Source organism: Sarcophilus harrisii, chromosome 1 (assembly GCF_902635505.1).
Source record: "Sarcophilus harrisii chromosome 1, mSarHar1.11, whole genome shotgun sequence".
Classification (NCBI taxonomy): domain Eukaryota; kingdom Metazoa; phylum Chordata; class Mammalia; order Dasyuromorphia; family Dasyuridae; genus Sarcophilus; species Sarcophilus harrisii.
The window spans coordinates 254,047,847-254,074,350 of NC_045426.1; the positions used below are offsets into that span (position 1 = coordinate 254,047,847).

The following is a 26,504-nucleotide window of genomic DNA, read 5'->3' on the forward strand; positions in this document are numbered from 1 at the left end:
AGTGATCAAATGATTAATAAGATTTTTATTCTATTCTAGTTCATTTCTTTCTTTTTTTTTTTGTCTCTTTTTTTAAACTGAGAAATGTATCAAAAATAGGTTTATAAATTTTTTTGTTTATATTTTTTCCACAAATATAATCACTTTTTCTTTCAGCATTAGAATGGGAATTTGAGAGCTTTGCAATAATTGATGTAAGGAACTCAACTCAAAAGAAGGTGGGCGAATCTCAGAAGAAATTTTATAGCAATAGAATTAATTTGCTTTGTATTTATCATCATCATTAAGAGAAATAGCAATTTCTTCTTTTAGCTCAAACATCCTTTCAAGTACTTTGGCATGAGAAAGCTGGCATACTTCAAAATAATATAGAAGTACCCTATGGTCTGATCCTATATGGTTTCAGAATTTTACAAAGAGCCTTCTTTTTATTAGGCTGTTTTCTATAAAGCTGACTACTTTTATAACAACTTGAAGAACCTCAGTTACTCATATGTAACTAACTCCTCTCATATTTCTTGACAGAAGTGATTGTTTCAGAAGCATACAATGTGTATAAATTACAGGATGGGCCAATTTTAACTACTAGATGTTTCAGAGACAGTACTATAATAGAAAGAACACTGGCAGCTGAGACAGAAGGTCAAGTTGAACATTACTATGAGACCAGTTTCCTCTTCTAGGGTGTGTGACTGAACAAGAGTGTGAACTTCACAGATTTGTGAAGTAGGTGTAATTTGTGAAGATTTGTAAAGTTCAAATGAGATAATATATGTAAATTAACACTTTGCAAATATAAAAACATTATAGCCTATATGGGTAGAGTGATAATAAATACCTTTAAGTCTTCTAGCTTTGAAAATGTAATGGAAGTGGGTAATCTACATGGGTAGAGTGTTTCTAATGCTACCCTGTGTGTGAGTGAAGCTGGGGAATCTAGTTTATTAGATTATAAATTCCTCGAGGGCAAGCTCTGTCTTTCTTTTTCATATCTGTATCCCTACTGCTTAGCACAATGCCTGGCACATTTTTGTTCTAATTGTTGCTCAGTTGATTTCAGTTGTGTCTACGTGATCACATCTGGAGTGTTCTTGGCAGAAATGCTCGCCATTGCAGCTGAGTAAACTGAGGCAAACAGGGTTAAGTGACTTACTCAGGTTCACACAGCTAGTAAGTGTCTGAGGCCACATTTGAACTCAGATCTGACTCTAAGTCTGGCACTCTGTGACCTGTGCCACCTATCTGCAAAACTTGCCATATTGGTGTTTAATAAATGTTTATTGACTACTGACTACTTCCAGGAGAGCATGACATGTAAAAGAATTGTCTTGGAGAGGCTACGGAACATACAAAGAAATTCTATAACCAATTCTAGTGTGATAACTATGCAGTAGATCAGAGCCTCTTTGACTGACTATAGTCGTGATCTTGGAAATGGGGGCTCCTCAGCCATTTGTTCTCTTCATCTTACTTCTTGGTTCTCCCCCATAGGTCTTTGATCCAATGACACTATCCTTGCTTTTTTTCCACACAAGATACTCCATCTTTTGACTCAATTTTCACTGGCTGTTCCATATATCTATAATCTTCTTCCTCCTCACCTCTTCTCCTGGGTGCCTTGCAGTCTCTGCTAAAATATTACCTTTACAAGAAGCCTTTCCAGGGTCCCCCTTAAATGGTGGTATCTTCAAATAATTGGATTATTTGCAATCTTTCCTAAATTTAACCAAATTAAGTACATGGTTGTTTGTATATCATCTGTTCCATTTACCATTTTTATCTTTCTTTGAATCCCAAGATTTAGCACAGTGCTTGACATATAGTTAAATGTTTAATAAATAAATACTTATTGACTTGACTTGAGCTGTTCTCTTGGTGGATCTTTGCTTTTGATTTGGTTTTCTTGAAGACAGTATTCAGTAAGAAACAGTGCAATCAGAGAAGGGGCTTTACTCCTTCTGAGACTATTGTGGACTCATGAATATAGCTCTAGACTCTCTGCCTGCCTTGGTGTTTTTTCATGTTAGGAGAAATTAGAAGCTCAAGACTTTTTAAAAGGCCAGAAGAGCAAGCAAGATTTCTAGAGAATTCATAAGTTAAATCCATTCCAGATTTTGCAGCCTATTGGACACAAAAGCTCCAGGGTGGAAGGATGACAGTCAAGACCTAGCCTGTTGGTAACCAAGAGGAAGATCTTCTGGTAATCATTATGCATCTGAATGTGAACCTGGGAGACCAATGCTATGCAGAAACTTCTCAGGGTACATGGAGTGTTCCGAGAAGACTAACACCTCTCCTGTAAGTTTGCCAAATCCTTTCCAGGGATGCTCATTCACTTTCGGTGTCCACCGCGCTGTAGCATGTTCAGCAGCCACACTGTGGTAAAAACATCTCGGGGCAAGGTTAGCTAATAAACCAGACTGAGGTAAACTACAGTCCTTATTCTCATCAGTTTGTTAAGGGAGTGTGAAGGCTTTCCCAGGGGGGAATTGAGGGATAAGAACAATTTGTTCCAACAACCACGAAGGCAGTTGAAGCAGCCATTGCAGAGTACTTAGGCATTGAAGATGGCAAGGTCATCCTGGTCCACTGACAATTGTCTTCACTTTTGCATTGCCACTGGACTTTGGTGACTGAAAGGAGAGTGAAGCTGATGACTTTATGTAACTGAATCATTTAAATCCAATTTACACACAAGTCGGTTGATGGGCATCCCTTTGACTTCCAGTTCTTAGCCACCCCCCAAAAGAGCTGTTACACATTTTTTTTTGGTACAAATATATCCTTTTCTCCTTTTTGGATATCTTTGGGTTATAGACCCTACAGTAGCATTGCTGGAATAAAGGATGTGCACAATTTGGTGCAGTTCCAAATCGCTCTCCAGAACGGCTGGATCAGTTCACAACTCTAGCAACAGCGGATTAGGCTAGTTCCAGTTTTCCCATGCCCCATCTCGGGTGATGTTGTTTTAAACCAATAGTGTTTAAGTTTCTTGAGGACTAGCACTGTTTTATCTTTGTTACGACTGAAACTAGAGGCTATTTTTATGTTTTTTCCTTTTTTTCATTTTACTTCATTTCTTTTTAAGGGAATAGACGACACTGAACAAATACATCCCCTCGGCTCAGCCAAAGTAAGGCCGGGATCAGAAATGTCCCTTCTTCCAGGCCTCTTTCCACCTCGGTCCCGCCCAGCTCCAGACCGAGCAACAAGGCCCAGGAGGGAAACCGGGGTCGGGAGGAGAGACTACGGCTCCCGTTCTCAAGCAAGAGACTTCACTTCCGGGATCCTCACCCCACTACCTCCTCCCCGACCTCAGCCTAGAACAGAACCCGAACGGCGCGGGCCGAGTTTCCCTGGCCTGTGTGGGGAGCTTTAAAACTGGAGCCGGCCCCCGCATCGGGCCCTGCAGGGAACGGGGTAGAGAGGGGTCTCCGGTTTCAAACCACGTGCACGTCACAGACAGGCGGGGACGCCGGGACGCGCGAAGTCCCCTGGGAACGCTGGCTCCGGGATTTGGGTGTCGGATTTCGAGGCTGGAAGACGTCCTCCTTCGTTCGCGCGCTCTCACGCACGCGCGCACGCACGCACGCACACCCGCGAACCACGTTCTCTTAGTTCTCCTCCCTCCCCCTCCCTCCCTGGGCGAGTTCCGGCACGCTCCGTCCCCCTTGAGGCGGAAGTTATGAAAGCCTACGTAACTTCCTGTTGGGGCGGAGAACGTTGATTTATCATGGTCTCTCAGGCAACCAGGTAGGGGGGTTCCACGAGAAAGAATCGCTCCGACTTTGGAGGGAAGGAAGGAAGGAAGGAAGAAAAGGAAGGGCCGGGGAGGAGGAACTTATTGCGCCGAGGCGGTGGGGCGGCCGATAGGGAGGGCTTTTGAACGAATTCGTTGATCTAGAGGAAAGACCGGTGTGGACCGAGTGCTTGTGATCCACAGACGGAGCGGATCCGGGCTGTCACTTTTTTAATGGCCTCGGTTTCCTCGTGTGGCTTGGAGTGGTTGGATTAATTGGTCTCTAAGGCCTGTTCCTGCTCTCCATCGCGGAGTCCCGCGGGCGCCGCTGGATGTGTGATCCCGTGCGGGACTTGTACGGACCACCGCGTCAGGACCGCGGGACCGTGCGCAGCCCGCCCATCTCCCAGCCTTTGTTAAACGCTTACTCTGAGTCAGGCAGAGAGCCAAGGGAGAGGCGGGAGGGGGAGGAGAGAAGCCAGGGAGTCAGAGGCCGAAGAGAGACAAATTTCTGCCCTCACGGAACGTAGAGAAGTCTCAGCCAACTCTGCGTTTCGTTTCTGTCTAACCCAGCTAAGGGGAGGGCAGGGGAGGAAAGTCATAGTGTCTTCGGGCTCACTTAGTTTTCAAAGCTATCCAGCAGTGACTTTCTCCTTTGTGAAATTAGGATGTTGAATAGGCGATCATCCAGTGCCCAACTATTTCTTTTTCTTTTCTCTTTTCTCTTTTTTTTCTTTTTCTTTTTTTTTAATTTAATAGCCTTTTATTTACAGGATATATGCATGGGTAACTTTACAGCATTAACAATTGCCAAACCTCTTGTTCCAATTTTTCACCTCTTACCCCCCACCCCCTCCCCCAGATGGCAGGATGACCAGTAGATGTTAAGTATATTAAAATATAAATTAGATACACAATAAGTATACATGACCAAAACGTTATTTTGCTGTACAAAAAGAATCAGACTCTGAAATATTGTACAATTAGCTTGTGAAGGAAATCAAAAATGCAGGTGGGCATAAATATAGGGACTGGGAATTCAATGTAATGGTTCTTAGTCATCTCCCAGAGTTCTTTTTCTGGGCATAGCTGGTTCAGTTCATTACTGCTCCATTGGAAATGATTTGGTTGATCTCGTTGCTGAGGATGGCCTGGTCCATCAGAACTGGTCATCATCTAGTATTGTTGTTGAAGTATATAATGATCTCCTGGTCCTGCTCATTTCACTCAGCATCAGTTCGTGTAAGTCTCTCCAGGCCTTTCTGAAATCATCCTGTTGGTCATTTCTTACAGAACAGTAATATTCCATAATATTCATATACCACAATTTATTCAGCCATTCTCCAACTGATGGACATCCACTCAGTTTCCAGTTTCTGGCCATTACAAAGAGGGCTGCCACAAACATTCGTGCACATACAGGTCCCTTTCCCTTCTTTATAATCTCTTTGGGATATAAGCCCAGTAGTAACACTGCTGGATCAAAGGGTATGCACAGTTTGATAACTTTTTGAACACAGTTCCAAATCGCTCTCCAGAGTGGCTGGATGTATTCACAATTCCACCAACAATGTATTAGTCTCCCTGTTTTCCCACATCCCCTCCAACATTCTGCATTATCTTTTCCTGTCATCTTAGCCAATCTGACAGGTGTGTAGTGGTATCTCAGAGTTGTCTTAATTTGCATTTCTCTGATTAATAATGACTTGGAGCATCTTTTCATATGAGTGCCGGACTATTTCATACCTTGATTCTGTTACTTAATACTTTGGGGTTTTAATTTCTTCATTTCTGAAACCAAAGAAGGAAGAAATAAATATCCCTGTAACCTTTTGTGCATTAATGCCAGGATTTGTTGTGGGGTTGAGTGTAATTGCAGCATGATTTGCGACTAGAAGTGTGCCTTTGTAAAGAATATTGACATTTTCATGTTTTCTCTTCAGTTGCATGGCCAAAACCATGCAGGTTTTTTAGTATATCATCCCTTCTCAGGGCATTTTGGGTTACTTTAATTTGATGAATGACTATCCAGATCTCTTGAGACCACATTCAAAGTTTTAAAAGTAATATGTTTTCTTCAACTTTATATTGAGTTTCATTTTCGTAATTGGTTATAGCTACTTTTAGTTTTTGCATTGCAAACAACATTTATAAATAATATTCTATATAATCGATTTAGCCCACTAGAGGCCTGTCAGTTTTGTGGATCCACCTAGATGACCTACTTGTTCATTTGTATAGTCAATAAGCATTTGTTAAATTCTTATTGTCAGGCACATAGCAAATGATAAATGGTTGGCATAAAGTCAGAGAAGGTATTCACCTATTTTCAAGCAATAGTTGACCCTCTGCTGGTTCCAGGGCAAGATTAGCATGGGATATAAGAATAAATGCTTATAAAAGTCCAAAAAGATTATTTGTAAAAGACAAAAACCGTCATCATTTTCCATTATTTGTGTTTCCGCTCATCTCCAGTTACATAGGTGGACTGAGTTGACTATTAGTCTTCCATTTCAAAGCTCAAGTATTTTATCAGCTTTACCTGAATATTCTCTAAAGCTCTTACAAGAAAAAGAACGGCATCATTGCTATACAGAAGAGGAAACGGTAAAGTGTGAGAAGATGAACTGAATTATCCTTGGTCATATAGTCACATTAGCAGGAACAGAAGAACATACTTCTAACTCACTGGTCTACAGTGATTTCAGTAAAGTGATAATAGAGTAGCCATAAAGCTAAAGTTAATTGATGCCCTCAGGTGAGCATAAATTTGTATTGACTTCAAGAAAAATATGTAAGATCCTAGGATCATAGATCTATAGATGGAGGGGACTTCAGAGGGCATCTAATTTCATATCCTCATCCAAGAAGGTGAAGTAATGTGAGTTCACAAAGGAAGAAACTAAAACCCAAAAGAGTTGCTCAAAACGTTTAATAGCTGTGTGACCCTGGGCAAGTCACTTAACCCCAATTACCTTGAGTGTGTCTCCCCCCCTCAAAAAAAAAAAAAAAAAAAAAAAAAGGAATTTAATGATGTTCAGACTATATTTGTGCCTGGCAATTTGATCTTTTAAGGCCTGATCTTATCTTTATAATCTTGATATAGTGGAAAAATTGTTGAAACTGATATTAGAAAACCTAGATTACTATGGCCAGGTCTGACATTTACTTGCTTTGTGACATTTGAGTAAATTGCTTAACCTCTCTTGAGCTCAGTGTCCTTATCTATAATAGTGGAATAATATATCTCTTACTCTACCTACATTGAATGATTCCTATGAAGAAAAACTGAGTTAATATGCATGAAAGTGCTTTTTAAACTGTAAAGTGCTATGTAAATATAAAGATAACCCTGTCATATACCATGCTGTTTGATTATGTACTAAAATTATTTTACTGGATGACAAAATGAGAACATTTTTTACTTATTGTTATTTTTTCAGATAAAATGATCTGTCAGGTAATCTATGTGTACTCTAATGGTAATTTTTAAAAAATTTGAATATATCATATAACAACTTTACAAATTAGAATTGAGATTGCATGTCAGACTGAATTTAGTCTAGACATTTCTTGCTACCTATCAAGTTAAAAAATTTAATAAATTCTTTTTGATTCTAGCAGTATTCTTCCTGCCATTTACCTAAACCCTCAAACTTAAGGCCTGAAATTTGACCAGTAGACTACTTAATGAAGGGACAAGGTAGCTGAATTGATTTAAACATTACTTACCAGTAGAGTTTGAAATTCAGATCATTTTTTTATTATTATTATTATTAGTATTAGTCAAGTACTAAGCACAGAGCCAATAGCTTTGTTTAAATATGGGTTCTTGGTAGTAGTGAATTAAACATTTCCAAGACTTACATAAAATTAAAAAAAAACTTGTTATGCTAGAAATTGTTATGAAATATGTTGTTTCAAAATTTTAAATTAAAGTAGCATTATAACCTAGTTCTGCTAAACAGTCTTGCCAATGTGAATCAAGGAAATTGTGTTAAGATCCTGTTAAGCAATCATACATGTATCATTACTGAATATTATGGCCTCCATTTGAAATTTAGCAATTAATACTAAATTTAGAAATATATTCATCCCCTAAACCTTTTGAGAACTGTTAAAAAGCTTTTTAACAAGGCAATTCTAATCAGTACATTTTAGAGACCAGCTTTGCCTTTTTGTCACAATAGCTATATAGACAAACTAGTTGAAAATTGCTTTCATCCATACTATTTGTCCAAATCTTTTTTTATGTAGTCATGCTATTCATATTCTATTAATTATTTGTTTAGCATAAAGATACAGTATGATCAGAGTCAATGGTCATATCAAAAAATAGCAATATACATATTATATATGTGTATATAGAAATAAATATTCATCCCTCTGTATGCATATATGGCAATGATAAGGTAAAATAGGCACTAGGAGTAGTAAATAGAAATAGATTTCGATGATGTGGCTGATGTCCTGTGGTACCAGATAATATGCTTTAGAGAAGATTAAATATTGGGGTTCACTTATATGAAGAATTCACAATGACCATTTTCTTTGACAAAAGATAGGTTTATTTAGAAGAACAGGTATCAGACAAAATGAAAAGATACAAGAGACACCAGGAATGGTAAATGTGAAATAGAATTGGGAGAGTATAGAAAACGGTTTTATGCAAAGGCAAGTTCCCTAATAGGATTTGCCATTTACCAGGAAAAAGGAAACGCTCTGTGAGGTTGGAGCATGCCCTTAGCTGGCAGGCTAAATCCTAAAAGGAACCCTAAGAGTTAGTTGGTTATAAGGAGAAGTGGGGTCAAGAAAGGAGAGAACACCATAAAACATGGGTGGGGTTAGGAGAGACACTATGTGGCATGGGGGAGGGGGTAGTGTGTTCTGGTAGACTGGCCCAGGGAGGTTCAGTGTCAATGACATGAGTCATAAGCTGATTTATAGGAGCAATTTAGCCTCTGAGACTTGACATAACTTAGATTTCTGACTGGAATACCTCCACAGAGGGTGGGACTGTAGAACAACTCTGATCTCTTATCAGAACCTACTTCCTTCTTGCCCCAAGGAATAATTTTATATCTACTTCAGTTTCTCTTTGCCCACCACACCATTCAGGACCTCATCAGGGAGCAATAAATTATAAAAAGATTATTATATAAAAAGAGCACAATAGAGATTCCATTCATGATGTGGAGCAACCAAGACAAGACATCCATCACAGATTACAAAATTTTGCTGTTATATGAATTAGCAAGGGGGAAGATAAATTTCCTAATGAAACTCAAAATTAAATAGGAAGAAACCAGTAGAGGGAAGATCACCTTCACCTTGTAAAAAAAAGTTAGGAAGGGAAGGGCTACTAGTTATTTCCACAAATAGCTTCCCAGGCTCAAGCAATTACAATGCAGCGTCATAAATGCACGAGCAGTTTGCATTTCAGGGTTCACAACTTTTAAAGTCTTAGGAGAGAGGAGGTAGGATCTATGTAGTAAAGGGAGGAACTAAAGAGGACTTTGGCATCTTAGGAGGAGAGATCAGGGAGTATCCAGGTAGACTCCACCTGACTGACCAGATCCCACACTTATCTAAAGATAATATTAAGATCTCAAAGGTTGCTTAAAAATGCTAATAAGGCAGTCTGGACAGAGGGATGGCTGCTTTAAACTGGCAATGTATAAGTAAATGTGTACTTGAACAGCTAAAGAATGAACATGATTATCCCAGAATAATTTTGATTTAACTGCTTGGTGTTTATGATTTTTGCCATATTTTCAAATAGATGACTGGCTTTATACTCCTCAGCATTCTATAATGTGTAAAAAAAACATCTAGAAGTAGTAAAGTAAATTGTTTCAGTTTATTCTTATTCTGTTGGTCATTGACTGTTTACAGAGCAGTTATTTTCTTCAACAGCAAAAATTGAAAATTTACAAATTATAATAATATAGTGGTCTAGAACAAGGCTTCTTAAACTTTTTTCAGTCACAATCCCTTTTCACACAAGAAATTTTTAGACAATCCCATCTTTGAGGTATTTCTGGCAGGATTTATGCACGCACAGTACAAAGTGCTCCTGTCGTATGTTCAGAACCAAGACTGCAGTGAAGTCGTGGTGTTTAGATGTGGGAATAGGGGGAGAGATCTCTTCTGTTGGATGACACAGATGCAATGCAAAAGAATTTGCAAACCCCGAAATCTGTGGCAAAAAAAAAAAAAAGGATTTTTATTGTTCACCGAGAAGGAGGCTTTCTTAGCTGGCAAAATTCCTAACTGGGAATTTTGGCAAAGGTGTGTTAACAGACCCCTGGTTATATGGGCAAATGTTGGCCTGGGGCCGGGAGCTGTCTGGGATAATCAATAAAGGACCTCAGACAGAAATCTCCAATTGAATAAAATCACTTAACTGGGAGTTGTGAGGCTTTTCCCAGAGTCTGGGAACCCCTGAAGGGGATTGGGGCCACCCCCAAAAGATCGCAGTTTCAATGGAGGGTGATTTTGATGAGGTTTAGATTTAGGGAACCAAAATGAAATAGGGTTTCTGGTGGTCAGGGAGTTAAATGATAAAGTCTAGTGGCAGGTTTGGGGTTCAGGAAACCAAATGGAAAGGTTTGGCTTCCCTGCAATTCCTTGGGATTTGGTCCATCTGCAAAGACCCTAGTTGATATAAGCTCATTATGTTGGTTGTCTTGGTGGAGGTTGGGAAACCCGAGCGGATCAGAACCGGTAGGGGCTGGAAGAGCCCAAGTTGGCTCAGATCGAATGGGGTCTGGGACAAGCCAGGATCTCCTATTGGAATTCAAAGGGATGCTTTTAACCAAGATTTGTGAATCAAAGGCCCTGGCATCCTGGACTGATATGCCTCAGCCAGGAGGGGCTGGGAATAATCTGAAAGGAATCACAAATCAATAGGAAATAGTTTCTTAAAGGGACCACAACCTGCTTCAATTTGACCAAGATCTCCAATTGAATGAAGCCACTTAACTTGAGAAGGGCTTGTCTGGGAAGGTATGTGTTTCCCAGGAGAGAGCCTGAGACCCCAAATCTCCCTTTTACAGATTAAATGGGACACAGTTTCAGGGTTCATCCCCATCAATGGGATACAATAGGAGCAAATACTACCAGGAAAAAACCTTGGATTCATTACATGTTTGATTTTGAATTAATTTTTGGTCATTGCATTTAGAACCTTTTACTGTTGCCAAATTTTTTGGCATTCCCCCCACATTCAGTCACACCACCTTATATGGGGTCACAATCCACAGTTTAAAAAGCTTTGGTTAAAACTATTTCCAGTATATTTTAATGTTCCTTGACACTTTTGTCCTATTAGACTTTTTTTTTTAAACAAATACAGTTTTTATAAAGGCGTTTCTACCACCAAATAGACTATAACTTTTAAATTTTAGTTTTCCTTTGGTTGTCTAAGGCTTTCTAGATTTCTAAAGACAAGATAACTTGTGAGGTTCTTTCTAATTATAAATCTTGATATAAATAAACAGTTTTTAAGGATTGAGAAACCATTTTTACCATGGTAATCAAGAAATGCTTCTTAAAAGAGGAAGGAACTGAATTAGGGCTTAAAAGATAGCATCTTGATAGTGAGAAAGAAGACATACAAGGAGATCTAGAATTGGGGGGTATCTCAACAGAGATTGCTTTATCACTTTTAAAAAGAATTTTAAGTTTGAGGTTTCCCTTTAAAGAGGCATTAGTAGAATCTGTCACCCCATTATTTGTCATTTTGCTAATTGGTCATTTTTCATGAGGTCTAAAACTCCTAAATGGTTTGGTTACCCAATGCCCTACTGCTGCAGCCTGAAATTGACAGTCCTTCTCAGGATCCTTTGCAAGTCAAGAAAATAAGGTGTCTTAGAACATGAAAACAATCAGCATCTTAAGGAAAAGAAGGGTGCAGACCAAGTCCCTTCCTATATAGGAGACCTTTGTTCCTAGAGTCAGTGATCATTTTTGTTACTTAGTAACCGAGAAGGCTTTCTATTATCATCTTTACAAAAAGTGAGATCTTCGTAGCACCAGTAACCCAAGTTGTCTCTAATATGGCTTATCCATACCTAAATAGAATACAAGCCTAGTTTTTTAAAACTAGTGCAAGAGACCTGTCATTGTGAAAGCCCTGCTAGATTTCCTGCTGCCTTGATCCTTGTTGACCATCAGGAATAATATATTCATGATGAAAAAGAATTGTACTGGGATGCAACAATTCATAACTAAGATATTATAAAAGGAGGGACTGGGGTTTCATGTGAGGCAGAAAACCTTGTACCATGAGCAGACATCTTTAGTAATAGTAAGTGGAGGCCGAATGCTATGTGAGGAGGCGGCACTGGTTTTGGTCCTGTGTCTTCTGTCTACCTTTGTAAACCACCTGCTTAAGTTGTTTTACCTCTGGAAGGATTTCCTTGTTGGTAAATTGAGGGAGTTGGACTAGTTCCTCTATGATCATAAATAGCATTTATGAAAATACATTTGATTTAGCTTCCTTTAGCCTCTAAAATTCTTTGATATATTTTCCTGGCAAACCATAATTACTGTAGAATATTAGAGCTAGTGGGTACTTGATTACCAGATTCCAATCATTTTTACAAATAAGGATAATGAGACTCTATGAGATTAAATGTTAAGTAATTTGCCAGCATCTAACTAAACATTAGAATGAGAGAACTGATTTTTTCAAAATTCCAGAGTCCAGTGTTCTTTCCATTATACCACCCTGCCTCTGTAGGTGTCATGCAGAAATTGTTTAATTCTGAAGTTGAACAACTTGTTCCCATATAAATTTAAATTGATATGAGATCCAATGATCTCTGCTGGAGTTGGAGGAGTAGGCATAGTTACATTTGGATGAATATAATGATAAAATACCATAGGACCAATTTTTTGTTAAATGTAGAATGTTCAATAGGAAGAGATTTTATATTAATATTAACTGTATTTTGGCTTGAAATTCTGGGATGACTTGAATATCCTTTTTAAAATAAATCACTTTGTTCTCTTGGCATTTTCTGTTGCATATAAGGGATACAGCTTTGCTGATGACCAAAAATAGACCTGTGGGCATAGAAATCAAGCCAAATAAGCAATCATACTAAAGAAAAGGAGGAGAGGAGAAAACATCTCAAATCTTGAGTTCCCTAATCTAAGTTCAGCTTGTTCATTGATAGATTCATTAAAATCCTAGTGAGATGGAAGGATCATATATTTCTGGTTGACTTTCTGGTTATAAGTGTGGGTCAAAACAGTCCATGTTGTATACTCATAATAGTTACAACTAGGATGAATGCATTTGAAAAGACGAATATTTGAAACAGAGTGAGTAATCTGGAAGATCAGTGGAAATATACCTATCTCCACTGTGAGGTAGAGTGAGGAGCAGAATATCATATGTTTGTTCATACAGATCCTGAATTTACTAAGCATTTTTTTTTTTACCATTTTTGAAGATTATAAGTAGAAGTGATAAACCCCAACAATAAAGTGAAACTGATTTCTAAAACCTAATGCCAAAAAAAGTTCCTTAAGCTCTATTTTCACAAGACACACTGTAAACGAAAGTGATATGGTCCATGTTGAGGTTATTTTTAGTAGTAATTATAGAAGTTGGAAATGGAAAAGCCCTATCAAGTTAGTGGACTCTCCCCTCTGTCTTCATTACTCTGAAGGATTATTCTTTAATTTGTATATTTGCTTTTAGTGATTTTTATTCTGATATGAAGTAATCATTAGTCATGTCTCTAAATTTTTCAAGAAGCTTCAAGAACTTTTTTCTAAAAGAAAATTATCATGTTTCATAGTGATGTTTTTGAGAGGCAGAAGTGGATCACTGCATTAGCTGTCATCACATGTAGATCTGGTTTCCAATTCCATTGATTACTAACCCTGTGTGATTTTGGGCAAATCACTCAATACTTCCATTTCATCATCTGTAAAATGGGAATGATATTATCCTATACTTCTTGTTCTTCCAGATGAATCTCCCCTTCCTCCCCCCCCCCCCCCCCCCCCCCCCCCCCCAGGCAATTGGGGTTAAGTGACTTGCACAGGGTCACACAGCCAGGAAATGTTAAGTGTCTGAAGTCAAATTTGAACTCAGGTCCTCCTGACTTCAGGGCTGGTACTCTATCTACTGCACCACCTAGTCTTGATTTTCAAAACATAAGCATAGTTTTTAACATTCACCCTTACAAAACTCTGTGTTCCAAAATTTTTTTCTCCCTCCTTTCTCCTCCTTCCCCTAGATGGCAAGTAATCCAATGTGTCTTAAACATATGTAATTATTCTATACATATTTCCACAATTATCTTGCTGCATAAGAAAAATCAGATCAAAAAGGGAAAAAATGAAAAAAAAATGCAAGCAAATAACATATTGTGTTGTGATCCACATTAAGTCCCCACAGTCCTCTCTCTGGTTGCAGATGACTTAATTCATCAATAAGACCATTGGAATTGGTTTGAATTATCTCATTGTTGAAGAGAGCCATGTCCATCAGAATTGATCATTGTATAATCTTCTTGTTGCGTATGTAATCTCCTAGTTCTACAAACTTCACTTAGCATCAGTTCATGTAAGTCTCTCCAGGCATCTCTGAAATCATCCTGCTGTTCGTTTCTTACAGAACAATATTCCATAAAATTAAGACAGAGTTGTCTTAATTTGCATTTCTCTGATCAATAGTTATTTAAAGCATTTTTTCATATGACTAGAAATGGTCTTAATTTCTTCATCTGAAAATTGTCTCTTCATATACTTTGACCATTTATCAATTGGAGAATGGCCTGTATTTTTATAAATTTGAGTCAGTTCTCTATATAATTTTAGAAATGAAGTCTTTATTAGAACCCTTGATATAAATTTTTTTCCCCAATTTACTGCTTCTAATCTTGTCTGCATTGGTTTTGTTTGTACAAAACCTTTTTAATTTAATATAATCAGAATTATCCAGTTTGCATTCCATAATGTACTTTAGCTCTCCTTGGCCACAAATTCCTCCTTCATAAATCTGAGAGGTAGACTATCCCTTGTTTTTATAATTTGCTTGTAATAGCACTCAGTCTAAATTATGAATCCATTTTGACCTTATCTTGATATATAGGGTGATAGGTGTGGGTCAATGACTAGTTTCTGCCATACTAATTTCTAATTTTTCCAACAATTTTTATCAGATAATGAGTTTCTATCCCAGAAGCTGGATTCTTTGGATTTATCAAACACTAGATTACTATAATCATTGAATATTGGGTCTTGTGAACTTAATCTATTCCATGATCAACTACTCTATTTCTTACTTAGTACCAAATGATTTTGATGACTGTTGCTTTATAATATAGTTTTAGGTCTGGTATAACTAGGCTACCTTCATTTGCATTTTGTTTCATTAATTCCCTTGAAATTCTTGCCTTTTGTTCTTCCAGATGAATTTTGTTATTCTAGCTTTGTAAAGTAATTTCTTAGCAGTTTGATTGGTACAGCACTAAATAAATAGATTAATTTAGGTGGAATTGTCATTTTTATTAACTCAGCCTACCCATAAAGCTCTTAATATTCTTCCAATTGTTTAGAACTAATTTTATTTGTGTGGAAAGTGTTTTGCAATTGTGTTCATGTAGTTCCTGGCTTTGTCTTGGCAGGTAGACCCCCAAATAGTTTATATTATATACAGTTATGTAGAATTTGTATTCTCTTGTGCTGGATTTTGTTAGTAACAGAAATGCTGATGATTTGTGTGTATTTATTTTGTGTGGCTGCAACTTTGCTAAAGGTTTCTAGTAGTTTTTTAGTTGATTTTATAGGATTCTTTAATTATACCATCATATCATCTGCAAAGAGTGATAATATTATTTCCTTGTTACCTAATTTCTTTTTTTTATTGTTAATACTAATATATTTAATACAGTATTTAATAGTAATGATGATAGTGGGCAATCTTGTTTCACCCCTGGTCTTATTGGGAATGCTTCTAGTTTATCCCCATTACATATGGTATTGCTGATGGTTTTATATAGATGCTACTGATTATTTTAAGGAAAACTCTTATTTATTCCTGTGTTCAGGGGACACATATCCAGTGTTATAATAGGAATGGATGTTGGATTTTATCAAATGCTTTTTCTGCATCTATAGATATGATTATCCTATCCTCATAAGAATTGTGAAGTCAAAGAAATAACATGAGAACACTTGGAAAGAGGAAGGGTAAAGGAAACAAACTCTATTAAGTATTAACTATGTGCCAGATACTGTGCTAAGCACTGGGCTACAAATACTAGCACAAAGACAGTTCCTGGCCTTAAGGAGCTTACATTTAAAGAGGGATGATAGCTGGTATAGAAGGAAGCTAGAAAGGAGGGTGGAGAAATAGGTATCTACAGAGACATGATTTTGAAGTCTGCACATTAGGAGCAGAGCCATGAGGGGAACAAAAGACCTAGGTTATACATGTACAGTCATATTAAACACATTTCCACATTAGCTGTGTTGTAAAAGAAGAATCAAAATAAAAGAGAAAAACCACAAGAAAGTGGGAAAAAAAGAAAACTGAAAGCATTATGTTTTGATCTGTATTCAAACTCCATACTTCTTTTTCTGAATGTGGATAGCATATTCCATTAAGAAACTTTTGGAATTGTGTTTTTTCTTGTTTTTCTTTTTATATACTCTCTCTCTCTCTCTCTCTCTCTCTCTCTCTTTCTCTCTCCACACACACACACAAACACACATATACATATATGTGTGTGTGTATGTATATATGCCCCTCTCCACTTAACCTCCTTATAGCTATATACCCAGGATCATGTAAAAATTTCTCAGGTGAAAAGAAAACATGAATGGAAGTTTCTTAAGTCCTGGCCTAGATCACAAGGAGGTCCAATAACTTGCCCAGGATCAGAGGCAGATCTTCCTTTTCTTTAGGGCCAGCTCTTCATTAAAATCTGTTGCTTCTGATAGAAAGTCTTGTTTTCCATTTCATCATATCATTATTATTATTTAGTATTAAGCACCACAATGTCCTTGGAACTATTAAAAATAGAGTTCAATTCAATGTCTACCTATTGATATTAGTCTAAAGTGAATTGTGGGAGACAAACCATATCAACTGGGCACTAAAAGGATTATAGGTTTTGCCAAACTTTTTCCCCATGATTAAAGAATTGTCTTATGATTTAAGTGACTTTGTCTATGAATATCAGATCTACTGTTTAAAAAACAAATTAGAAACAGAAAATTGATTTTAGTAACCATGGCTTTAAGTGTTTAAATTTTATTTTTTATTTCAAATTTACACATAAGGAACATTTTCATATATGTAGTAGAACACAATATGAGGATTTTCTATGAAACTGTGAATGTCTATTTCATGCTGCTAATAAATTCCATGTATTACTTTCAAAACTCTGTCTTTGTGCTTTATTTTTTCTATTTTCTTCTCTTTATCTTTTAGTATTTCAAATATTTCTGGATTTGCCCTCATAATTTGTGAAATGTTATATGACATGACAATGCCCCACAGAATTTGGCTTTCTCCAAATTGAGGCTTCTAATTAAGTATTGCCAAGTTTGCCCCAGATCTAGGCTGGAATCACAAAGTGTGTGATCTCAAGCAATTTGCGGGGAGGCAGAAAAAGGGAAGCAAATGGTTCTGAATGTTCCGAGTTACATATTTTAGTTTAAAAGCACATAGTCTTATGTTTCAAGGGACTAGAACTTGGGCTTAAAAAAAAAAATCAAACGAGAATTATTTCCATTACTGTGACCATTTAAAAAGCACCATGGAGTTGAGTTGATAAGTCAGAAAGACATGAGTTCAAGTCCTGCCTCAGCCTTAGACTACATCCCAATAAATGTTCCTTTGAACAGTAACTTTTAAGAGGTTATATACTTACTCCAGAGATGCTAAAATTACTAAAAACTTGTTTAAAATTTCTTTCTGGGGATTGCTATGAGGGCTAGTGTGCTACAGTGAAAAGAATGCTAAATTTGAAGTCATAGGACCTGAGTTCAAATTCAGTTTAATCATACTTCTTATTACCTGTATAAAGTCAAGTAGCTCACTTAACCTACGTGGACCTCTTGTTTCCTCATCTGTCAAATAAGAAAAATTAGACTAGGTTACCTTCTAGATCCTATCCAGCTTTGAATCTTGGATTTTTAAAAGGACATACAAGAAAATCAGTCCTATTAATTGTAAATTTAATTTGTGTACTACACATTTTTTTAAAACTTAAAAAGATATTTCCTATCTATGTTATTTACCAGACTAATTTAAGTCTGGTTATGTGCAAAAGGATCTTCAAAGGATGAAAGTTGGTTAACACTGAAGATATTCAAAGGAATGTGTTAAAGATTCTGACCCCCACTGCATCAGTGGAGGAAGGTGATGATTTCCCAAATTTTCTACATTGAGTCATTTGGATATACATATTCTGATATTTTAAAAAATCATTCTCTTGGGGCAGCTAGATGGCCCAGTAAATAGAGCACAGAACCCGAGTTCAAATCCAGCCTCAGACACTTAATACTTCCTGTTTGTGTTATCCTGAGCAAGTCATTCCAATTGCCTTTCCAAAAAAAATAATAAAAGGGAACTGAAGTTAAAAAAAAAAAAATCATTCTCTTTATCATATTGTTGAGGTGTAGATCAAATGTTGAGGTCTAGATTTGGGGTACCTAAATGAAATTAGGGTTTAGTTAAGGTCTAGTGGCAGGTTTGGGGTATAGGGAGTCAGAGTTCCCCTGCAACCCCCTTAGATTCGGCTAAAGGATACGGGGTATAAGGTCTAGTAGCTGCGCGGAATTCCCAATAAAAGCATTTATTGGCCCGGAGAGCTAGATTAATAAAAGAGGTTTATTACTGAGTTTAGAAGTAGGAGATAGGTGAAGGTAGAGATAAGGAGGGCACTGGACAGAGGGTCCAGTGGACAGAGGGTCCTCACATGGCTGCCATGTTTGGAATCTCTGCAAAGAGGGGTTCCCAGTGTGGCCCTTTTAAGACGGAGACTTAGCTCGAGGGGCTTTGGTGTGTAGCCCCAAAGTTGGCTCAGATCCGGGTGGGGCTGAGGCAGGTCCGGATCTTCTATTGGAATTCAAAGGGACCAGGATTTGTGAATCAAAGGGTAATTTACATTAACTAGGGGGGGTTGGGAATCAAAGATTGGAATCTTTCCCCGCATCAATATAGTTAGATGAAAATCAATCTCTTTACCATAATTCCCGGTGCTAAAACATTGATATTAAATTTCTGCGGATTTATTTCCCATTTTCTGATTTTTTAAAAAAAAGTTGTTTTTAGTAACTTCTTACAGAACTAAAACTACTGCCTCAGTTTAAAGCAATTTTTAAAGATAACATTTAATAGTGTATAGGACTTGGAAAAGTCTGATGGGTTTATTAACATAAAGGATGAAGAATGGAGAAAATAATTTGTATGAAATATTAAACAACTTTCTATGAAGATAGATAGCTATTTAATAACTAGAAACTGAAGACAGATATTAGTTTAAACCTAACTATTCTGAGCTTCTACTTTGTACCATACTGCACAATTTAATTCTGGAGGGCAAAAAACTTTTACTTTTGACCTGTGTGACTTCAATACAACTCTACTTATTAACAATGATACTTTCATTTTTGAGATTGACCTCAAAGCAGGAATTTGAATTTTCTGATTAATATTCAGCAACTTACCCTTTTTTGTGTTTTATAGGGAAAAGACTAATAAGAGATATAAATAAATTAATTTGGAACTCTACTCCCCAAATTACTAAATTGTATATATTCTTTAACTCAATAACAGACCTAGTAGGCATATATCTCAGAGAAATAAAGCAAAAGTCAAAGGTTAATCAAGTCAAAGATAGTGGGAAAAGAACCAAATATTCAAAAATATTTATGGCAGTTTTTGTTGTAACAAAGAACTGGAAAGTGAAATATTATACCATAAGAAGTGATGAAAAGACAAATTCAAAGAAACTTGCTAAGATTTGTATGAACTGGAGTCAGTAGAACCAGGAGGGAAAAAATATATACAGTGATTACAACAATGAAAAGGAAAACAGCTTTGAAAGAATTAGTTGGTCAATGCAACAATGACCAAACATGACTTCAGAAGATTAATAATAAAGTATGTTATCCACCTCTTGTCAGAAGTGAACCCAGGTGCACAATATGAAGTTTGCATTTTCAGACCCTGCCAACAAGTCAGTTTGTTTTGCTTGACTATATTTGTTACAAAGAACAGTTTTTTATTTAGAGCAAAGGTAGAATGATAGCCAGAAGAGGATTGTTAGGTAGTGATAGTGATAACCGAAAAAAAGAAAAGAGTGTGGATGAAGCATTAAAAATATCCAGAAGATTAGAAGAAGATTCAAACAGAACAGTTATTTTTCCCTTTAAGTTTAATATCCCTTTTAAAAATCATATGTAACATAAATTCATAATTTCATATATAACCTTTTTTCTTTTCTGTTAGAATCTTTACAAACTGTTAAGTCATTAGAGTTGATAGAGACAATGATTATCTAATTTAGCATGGTTCATTATGATTGATCTAGTCCTACGAGGAGATGTTATGGGCCAGAACTTGAAACAAGGTAGGAGGGCCAGAGAGCACGCTGGAAGATATCCTCCATGAGGATATATCCTCCACTATCGGAGAAGGAGCATAAATAGAGCTTCAGGGAGGTGTGAATTCACAAAAGTTAACTTTGTAACTTTGTGAATTCACACTTTTCTTTATATAGTGTAATATCATCTTAATATTTAAACTCACAATAAAGAAATTTTAAATTGAAAAAGATTACTTAGGGTAAATAATCATATGGATTCTCATTTATTTACAGAGTACTGTAGTCTACGGTTCATGATAAATAAAGATTGGCTTTCTTATTAAGATACTTTATTATTATAGTGATTATTTTAGTTACTGTAATAATTAAATTGAGAGTTTTAGGATTATAGATCTGGAACTGGAAGAGGCCCCTGAGGTTATTTAGTCCAACTTCCTCATTTTATAGATGACGATCATGAAACCTAAGGTTCATTGACTTGCCCAAACTCACACAAATGGAAAGTGTGAGCCTGTGTTAGAATCTGGTCACCTACATAGACTATAGACATAACTCACTGACCCCCAAAGTCTTCATGTGTGTGAAATCATCTGGGATTATTCACATAGTGTTCTGATTAAAAAAAAAAAAAATGCTTGGAGGAGAAAACACGGTGTCTGATGTGGCCATGTCTTTCATCTCAGGAACAAATGATGAGATAGAGCTAAGAAGCCCATTTTTTCATTCATTCAAAGACTGCAAATTGATAGTGGCTATAGGAGGTGGTGACTCAGCTGGTGAGTAGGGATGATGAAGCATTGCTGTGTCTAGACCTAAGTTTGGTGAGATTGTCTCAGAGGCATTGTCTCTCCCACTGGGATTTCAAGCTTAATCCAGTGTTATGGTAGTGATTGCCACTCACAGGAAAGTGCCACGCCACCATCATCAGTAACTGTGCTGCCACCATAACAAACCCTGATGAAGTCAGAGAATAACTTTGTGCCAAAAGAGGACAAGCTTGTAATTCTGGGTGACTTTTAATGCCAGAGTAGACTTCAACAATCAGACATGGCAGAGTCCTTCAGACAAACGGGGTCAGAAATAGTAACACCAAAAGTCACTTAAAAGTGAAAACTTGTGTCTCTCATTACCTCATCACCCACACCATCATCTGCTTACCTAAATGCAATAAAACTTAGATACAGCCTTGTAGCAAACATTAGCATATCTATATCATATTGTCTATTAAGAAGAGACCCTACCAAGAATCTTGCCAAAAGAAAACTGCTGTAATTGTTAGAGGACACCCTACTTCCTTTTCCTTTATAATTAATGAAGATATCCTTGATCTCCATAGTATAACCTCTTGCTAAGAGGATTTTAGTCAATTTTTGTTTGAGCAATGGATCCCTTGCTTTGTAGATCAGATACTTTAGAGACAGACAAAATATTGAGTGACAAAGGTGATGTGTGACCACAGAATGCTGGACCTCTCCTCTCCAAGCTAAATATTTGCATTTAACAAAAGCAGTGACCCCACTGCAAGATGACTATCAAAAGACTCAAAATCGACAGATTAGAGCACTTCTCCATGAGTGAACAGTTTTTTCTGACTTGGAAGGAAAGCTGAGCGAATACATGGTTGGCAACAGTAAAGCAGAAAAACAGTGAGCAGCTTTCAGAAGTTTGGTATGCAGCACCACATGCACTCATCTGAGCCAGAACATGTGCAGACATCAAAATTAACTTGACAAAAATGATGGGAATATTTAGAAGCTTCTAAATGAAAAATAATAACTCCACAGTGTTTACTGGTAGAATAGTTCATCCATCTCTAAGAAGGCAATATTTGGCTCCATCAAAAGTATAGTTCAAACAAAACTTGAGAGATGCAGGATTCTTGGTTTAGTAAGAAGGCAAGTGGAATTCAGTTTTATACTGATTGTAACAATCCAAAGTGTTTTTATGATACTCTGAAGGCTATCTATGGACTAGAAACTTTTGTGCATTTCATGTGTGTGATATCAACTCGTGTGATAAGGACATGATCCTGGAGAGAAATTCTCCACAGAGTTGTCATTAACTAATGCTGAAGCCATTGACTGTGTATAAATTGAGTCAATTCCTCTCTAGCTAAACTTCTAACCGAAAAAAAATTTGAATGCCAGTAGACTCTTCTTGTATACAAAGTATCTAATCTACAAGGCAAGGGATTCACTGCTCAAACAAAAATTGACTGAAATCTTCTTGGTTGTATAGCAAGAAAAGGTACTACAGAGATCAAGAATTGTCTCCATTGTCTGTCTCTATAAAGGAATTAAGTTGTCCTATGATAACCAGTTTTCTTTTGCAAGATTCTTGCCAAGGTCCTTCTTAATAAGCTGATCCTTCACCTGGAAGATAGTCATGTACCCAAGAGCCAATGTGGTTTCAGAAAGGGCTGAGCAATGGTTGGACATGGAATTTTCTGCCAACAACTCCAAGAAAAATGCCAGGAGGAAAACAGAAGTCTCTGTATGATGTTTTATTGATCTAATCAAGACATTAGATCCTTTAGGGATGAAGGCTTGTGAAAGATCATAGCAAAATTTGATTGCCCAAAGAAGTTCATTAGTATTTTATGCCAGTTTCATGATGGCATGATTGCATGGATTTTAGATAATGGATGATGATGCCTTCACACTTTTCCAGTCACCAGTGGAGTGAAACAGCTGTGTGCTTTTTTCCCTATGTTTGTTAGCAGGTTTCCATAATGTCATATGCCTTCAATGAGGATAAAATTAGCATCAAAATGAACTACATGAATAGGAAATTATTTAACTTGAAAAGGGTACAGGGTGCATTCAGGGAAGACTAGTTCCTCTGGGACGAGGGCTGCTGAATCCTTTACAGGGCTGCCTTCTACCTTTGGTGTCCTCCTCATCCGCATAACTCTCACCTGTGACTCCAAGAAGCTCCAGCATGCACAGTGTCCATACCCCGGTAAACTTTTAGCAGACAGACTAAACCAGGTTGAGGGTAACCAAGGTTCTCAAATCCTGTGGTGAGTTACAGGGGTGTCTACCCCAAGCATGTAAAAGACTTACCTTGGTGCAATGAGAGGATGAGAACAATTTGTTCCAACAGGCATGAAGCAGGCCCATGTTATGGAGCACTTAGAGCTTGGTTGGACAGTGAAGACACCAAGGTGATCCACTGCTTCTTGAGTCATCACTGTCTTGATTCTGTCCTGCCTATGTACAGTGGTGGCTCTGGAAGAGAGAGTGAAGCTGATGACTTCATGCAGTGTCCAATTTATGCACTAATCAAAAGGAAGGAAAGTTAACATGTGATGACTGTGTGTTCAGTGCAGCCTCTGAGGCTGAGTTGTAACAGTGTAGATTTCTCTGCCTCTTCTGCTAATTTTGGCCTGACAATTCATACTAAGAAAAACAGGTTTTCCACCAGCCAACACCATGCCATCCATATGTGGACCATTAGTTACACCAAAGTAGAAAAATTTTGAAAGCTATGGATAATTCTCTTACCATGGCAATATACTTTCCAGGATATACACATAGATGAAGAGATTAACAGATGCATTGCCAAAGTCAGATCATAATATAAGAAACTGAAGAAAAATGAAGGGAGAAATGAGATATTAGACTGCCTACCAACTATACGGACTATTATACTGACCTCATTGTTGTATGAAACCTGGACAGTGTCTACCAGCTCCGTGTCAGAAAATTAAACCGCTTTCATTTGGATTTTCATTCAATTGTTCATTTTCATTTGACTTAAAAATATTCTGAAGATCACCTGACAATATATGGTAGTGGACATTGAGTTCCTTTCTCCATAGCAAGCATTGAACCTCTACTGCAGAGAGCTCTAATGGGCTGGCCACATTATTCCAACACTAAGCAAACATTTTCCTAAAAGACTGGAGAACTCATACCAGGGAGACATTCACATGGTGGTCAGAAGAAATGATACAAGGACACTTTCAGGGTTTCTCTAAAGAGCTCTGGTACCTCTTGTGAGATATAGAAAACACTGGCACAGCCTACCCTGCATGGATGTCTGCATCAAAGAAGGAGCTGTGCTGAATGAACAAAGCAGAATTAACAGTGGCTCAAAAGAAACATAAGATGTGAATATTTAGAGATATTTCCATTCTGAATGTTCATATTGACTCTTTGTGCTCAACCTGTGGGAAAGCCTTTCACCCTCTTATCAGTCTGATCAGCCACTGTTGGACACACTGTGCGTTGACCCCAACTTAGTGATGTCATTTGGGTCTTCTTCCAGTGTGAAAGACAACAATTGACCTTTCTCCAGTGGCTAAGAAGGATAAAGCCATTTTTTTGCCCTTGTGCTCACAAATAATAGCATTGATTGCTGTATTTCCAGTGGACCATTGTGCCCATCTTCCTGTTTTCTCTCCCCTTGTTTTTCTGTCTGTTAGTGATGTGGTAATACAGTGGAAAGAACACTGAATTTGGAGTCAGAAGATCTGTATTTGAATCCTGACTCTGCTGTTTACACTTGTATGGTTTTGGACAAATTTATCTAACCTTTCTGTGTCTATAAAATGAGGTGATTGGACTAAATGGCCTCTGAGATTCCTTTAGTGCTAAGTCTATTATGATGCTATGTTAATGAGCTGAACTTCAAACTCAATATTCCTAAAATTCTTTATTCTTAAATCCAGATCTATTCTTAATATTAGAAGACCTCTATAATTTTTTTTTTTACCTCTATAATTTTTAACATCCAACATAAAACAATACTTTTGGTGCTTCAGCACCTGTCTTTTTAAAGAGATTGCTTGAGCTACACACTTATAATATTATTTATAGCAAAAAAAAGCGTACTATTATAGCAAACAAAATTATTTGCATAACAAAAGGTTATTATGTAAAGCAATAGGTATGAACTTAGAATTATGAAAAAACTATCAATAATGTTTTTTCCTGTACTAATATATAGCAAATCATTATGCAAACCACATGAATTCAAAATATTCTCAAAACTACAAAGTATAACAATATTTGATGTTAGCAGCAGGTAAAGTATAGAAGACAATCTAGTCTGGAAGGCTATCTTCCAGAAGGAATCACATCTTCAAAAAAAAAAAAAAAGAAAGAAAAGAAAATAGGGACTAAACAAGGCTTTCCTGGAATAATCACTGGTAAAACAATTCTAAAATGTAACCAAGAAAGAAATGGGATAAAATTATCTTTCAAAAAATATATTTGAAAAAGCTGAAAAATATATTGAATAGCCACATGATAGTAATCTACCCACCATGAGGAAAGGAGCAGAATGAAATATAATTTCCAGAGAATGAAGGTCAAATTACCTTTCTGAGGTAAAAGCAAAAGCACAAATTAAAATTCAAGAAACTAAGAAATAAAGCCCGAACAGATTTTATAAACTGTTCTACTGGAGAAGAAACACTACTACATTTATATCAAGAAATCCAACAAATTCCAGGGAAAAAAAGACAAAATTCTAGACAACTTGGCAAAAAAGAAAATAAGGCCGGTTGTAGGAATTAGTTTAAATTTAAAATTACCAGCAAAACCTATGAATAACCAAGTATAAAATAACCTTTAAAAATAAAACTTATTTTGCAAGACAAGAGATAGCAATAGGGAGAAAAGAAGGGGAAAAAATTAACTACAAGCACTATCCATGACAAGGAATACAAATATTAGGGACAATTCCCTATTTGTGATACAATAATAGGAGGAGATAGGAGAAACCAAATTGAGAACCCTCTGCTCTGTCATGTCTGTCTTTTGGCTTAAAACCACAGTAGATTGTGGGAGTGGTGGCTCCATTTTGCTTTTACTCTGGAGCTTTTGCTTTTATTTTTTTCTGCTTATCTCCTTACCTTGGCTTAGAAACCTGGACTACTCAGTTTGTGATTTCCCATGGAGATTGCATCGTTCACCTGCTTTCTCAGAGACCTTCTTCCACGGTGATTGTTACATGAGTTTACAACATCATATAGATAATTTTTGTTTTTCCCTAGTTTCTACTTCTTGGGGGCAGGTAGGTGGAACAGTAGATAGAGGGTTAGACCTGGAATAAGGAAGACCTGAGTTCCATTTTGACCTCAGACACTCATTAGTTATATGACCCCGGGCCAGTCACTTTGTTCAATTTAGTTTACTCAACTATACAGTGTAAAAATAACACCTATCTCA

General features: G+C 37.0%; 1 protein-coding gene across 1 annotated transcript in view; it reads left to right on the forward strand.

The window, feature by feature from the left end:
• Positions 1-3,627: 3,627 nt before the first annotated feature.
• The window catches only part of DHRS7B (dehydrogenase/reductase 7B), a 70,715-nt gene continuing 47,838 nt past the window's right edge, over positions 3,628-26,504 (forward strand). The window contains exon 1 of the mRNA XM_031940401.1: positions 3,628-3,753. Within this exon, the coding sequence (XP_031796261.1) occupies positions 3,734-3,753 (20 nt within the window). The 5' untranslated portion in view covers positions 3,628-3,733. The remainder of the gene's footprint in view (positions 3,754-26,504) is intronic.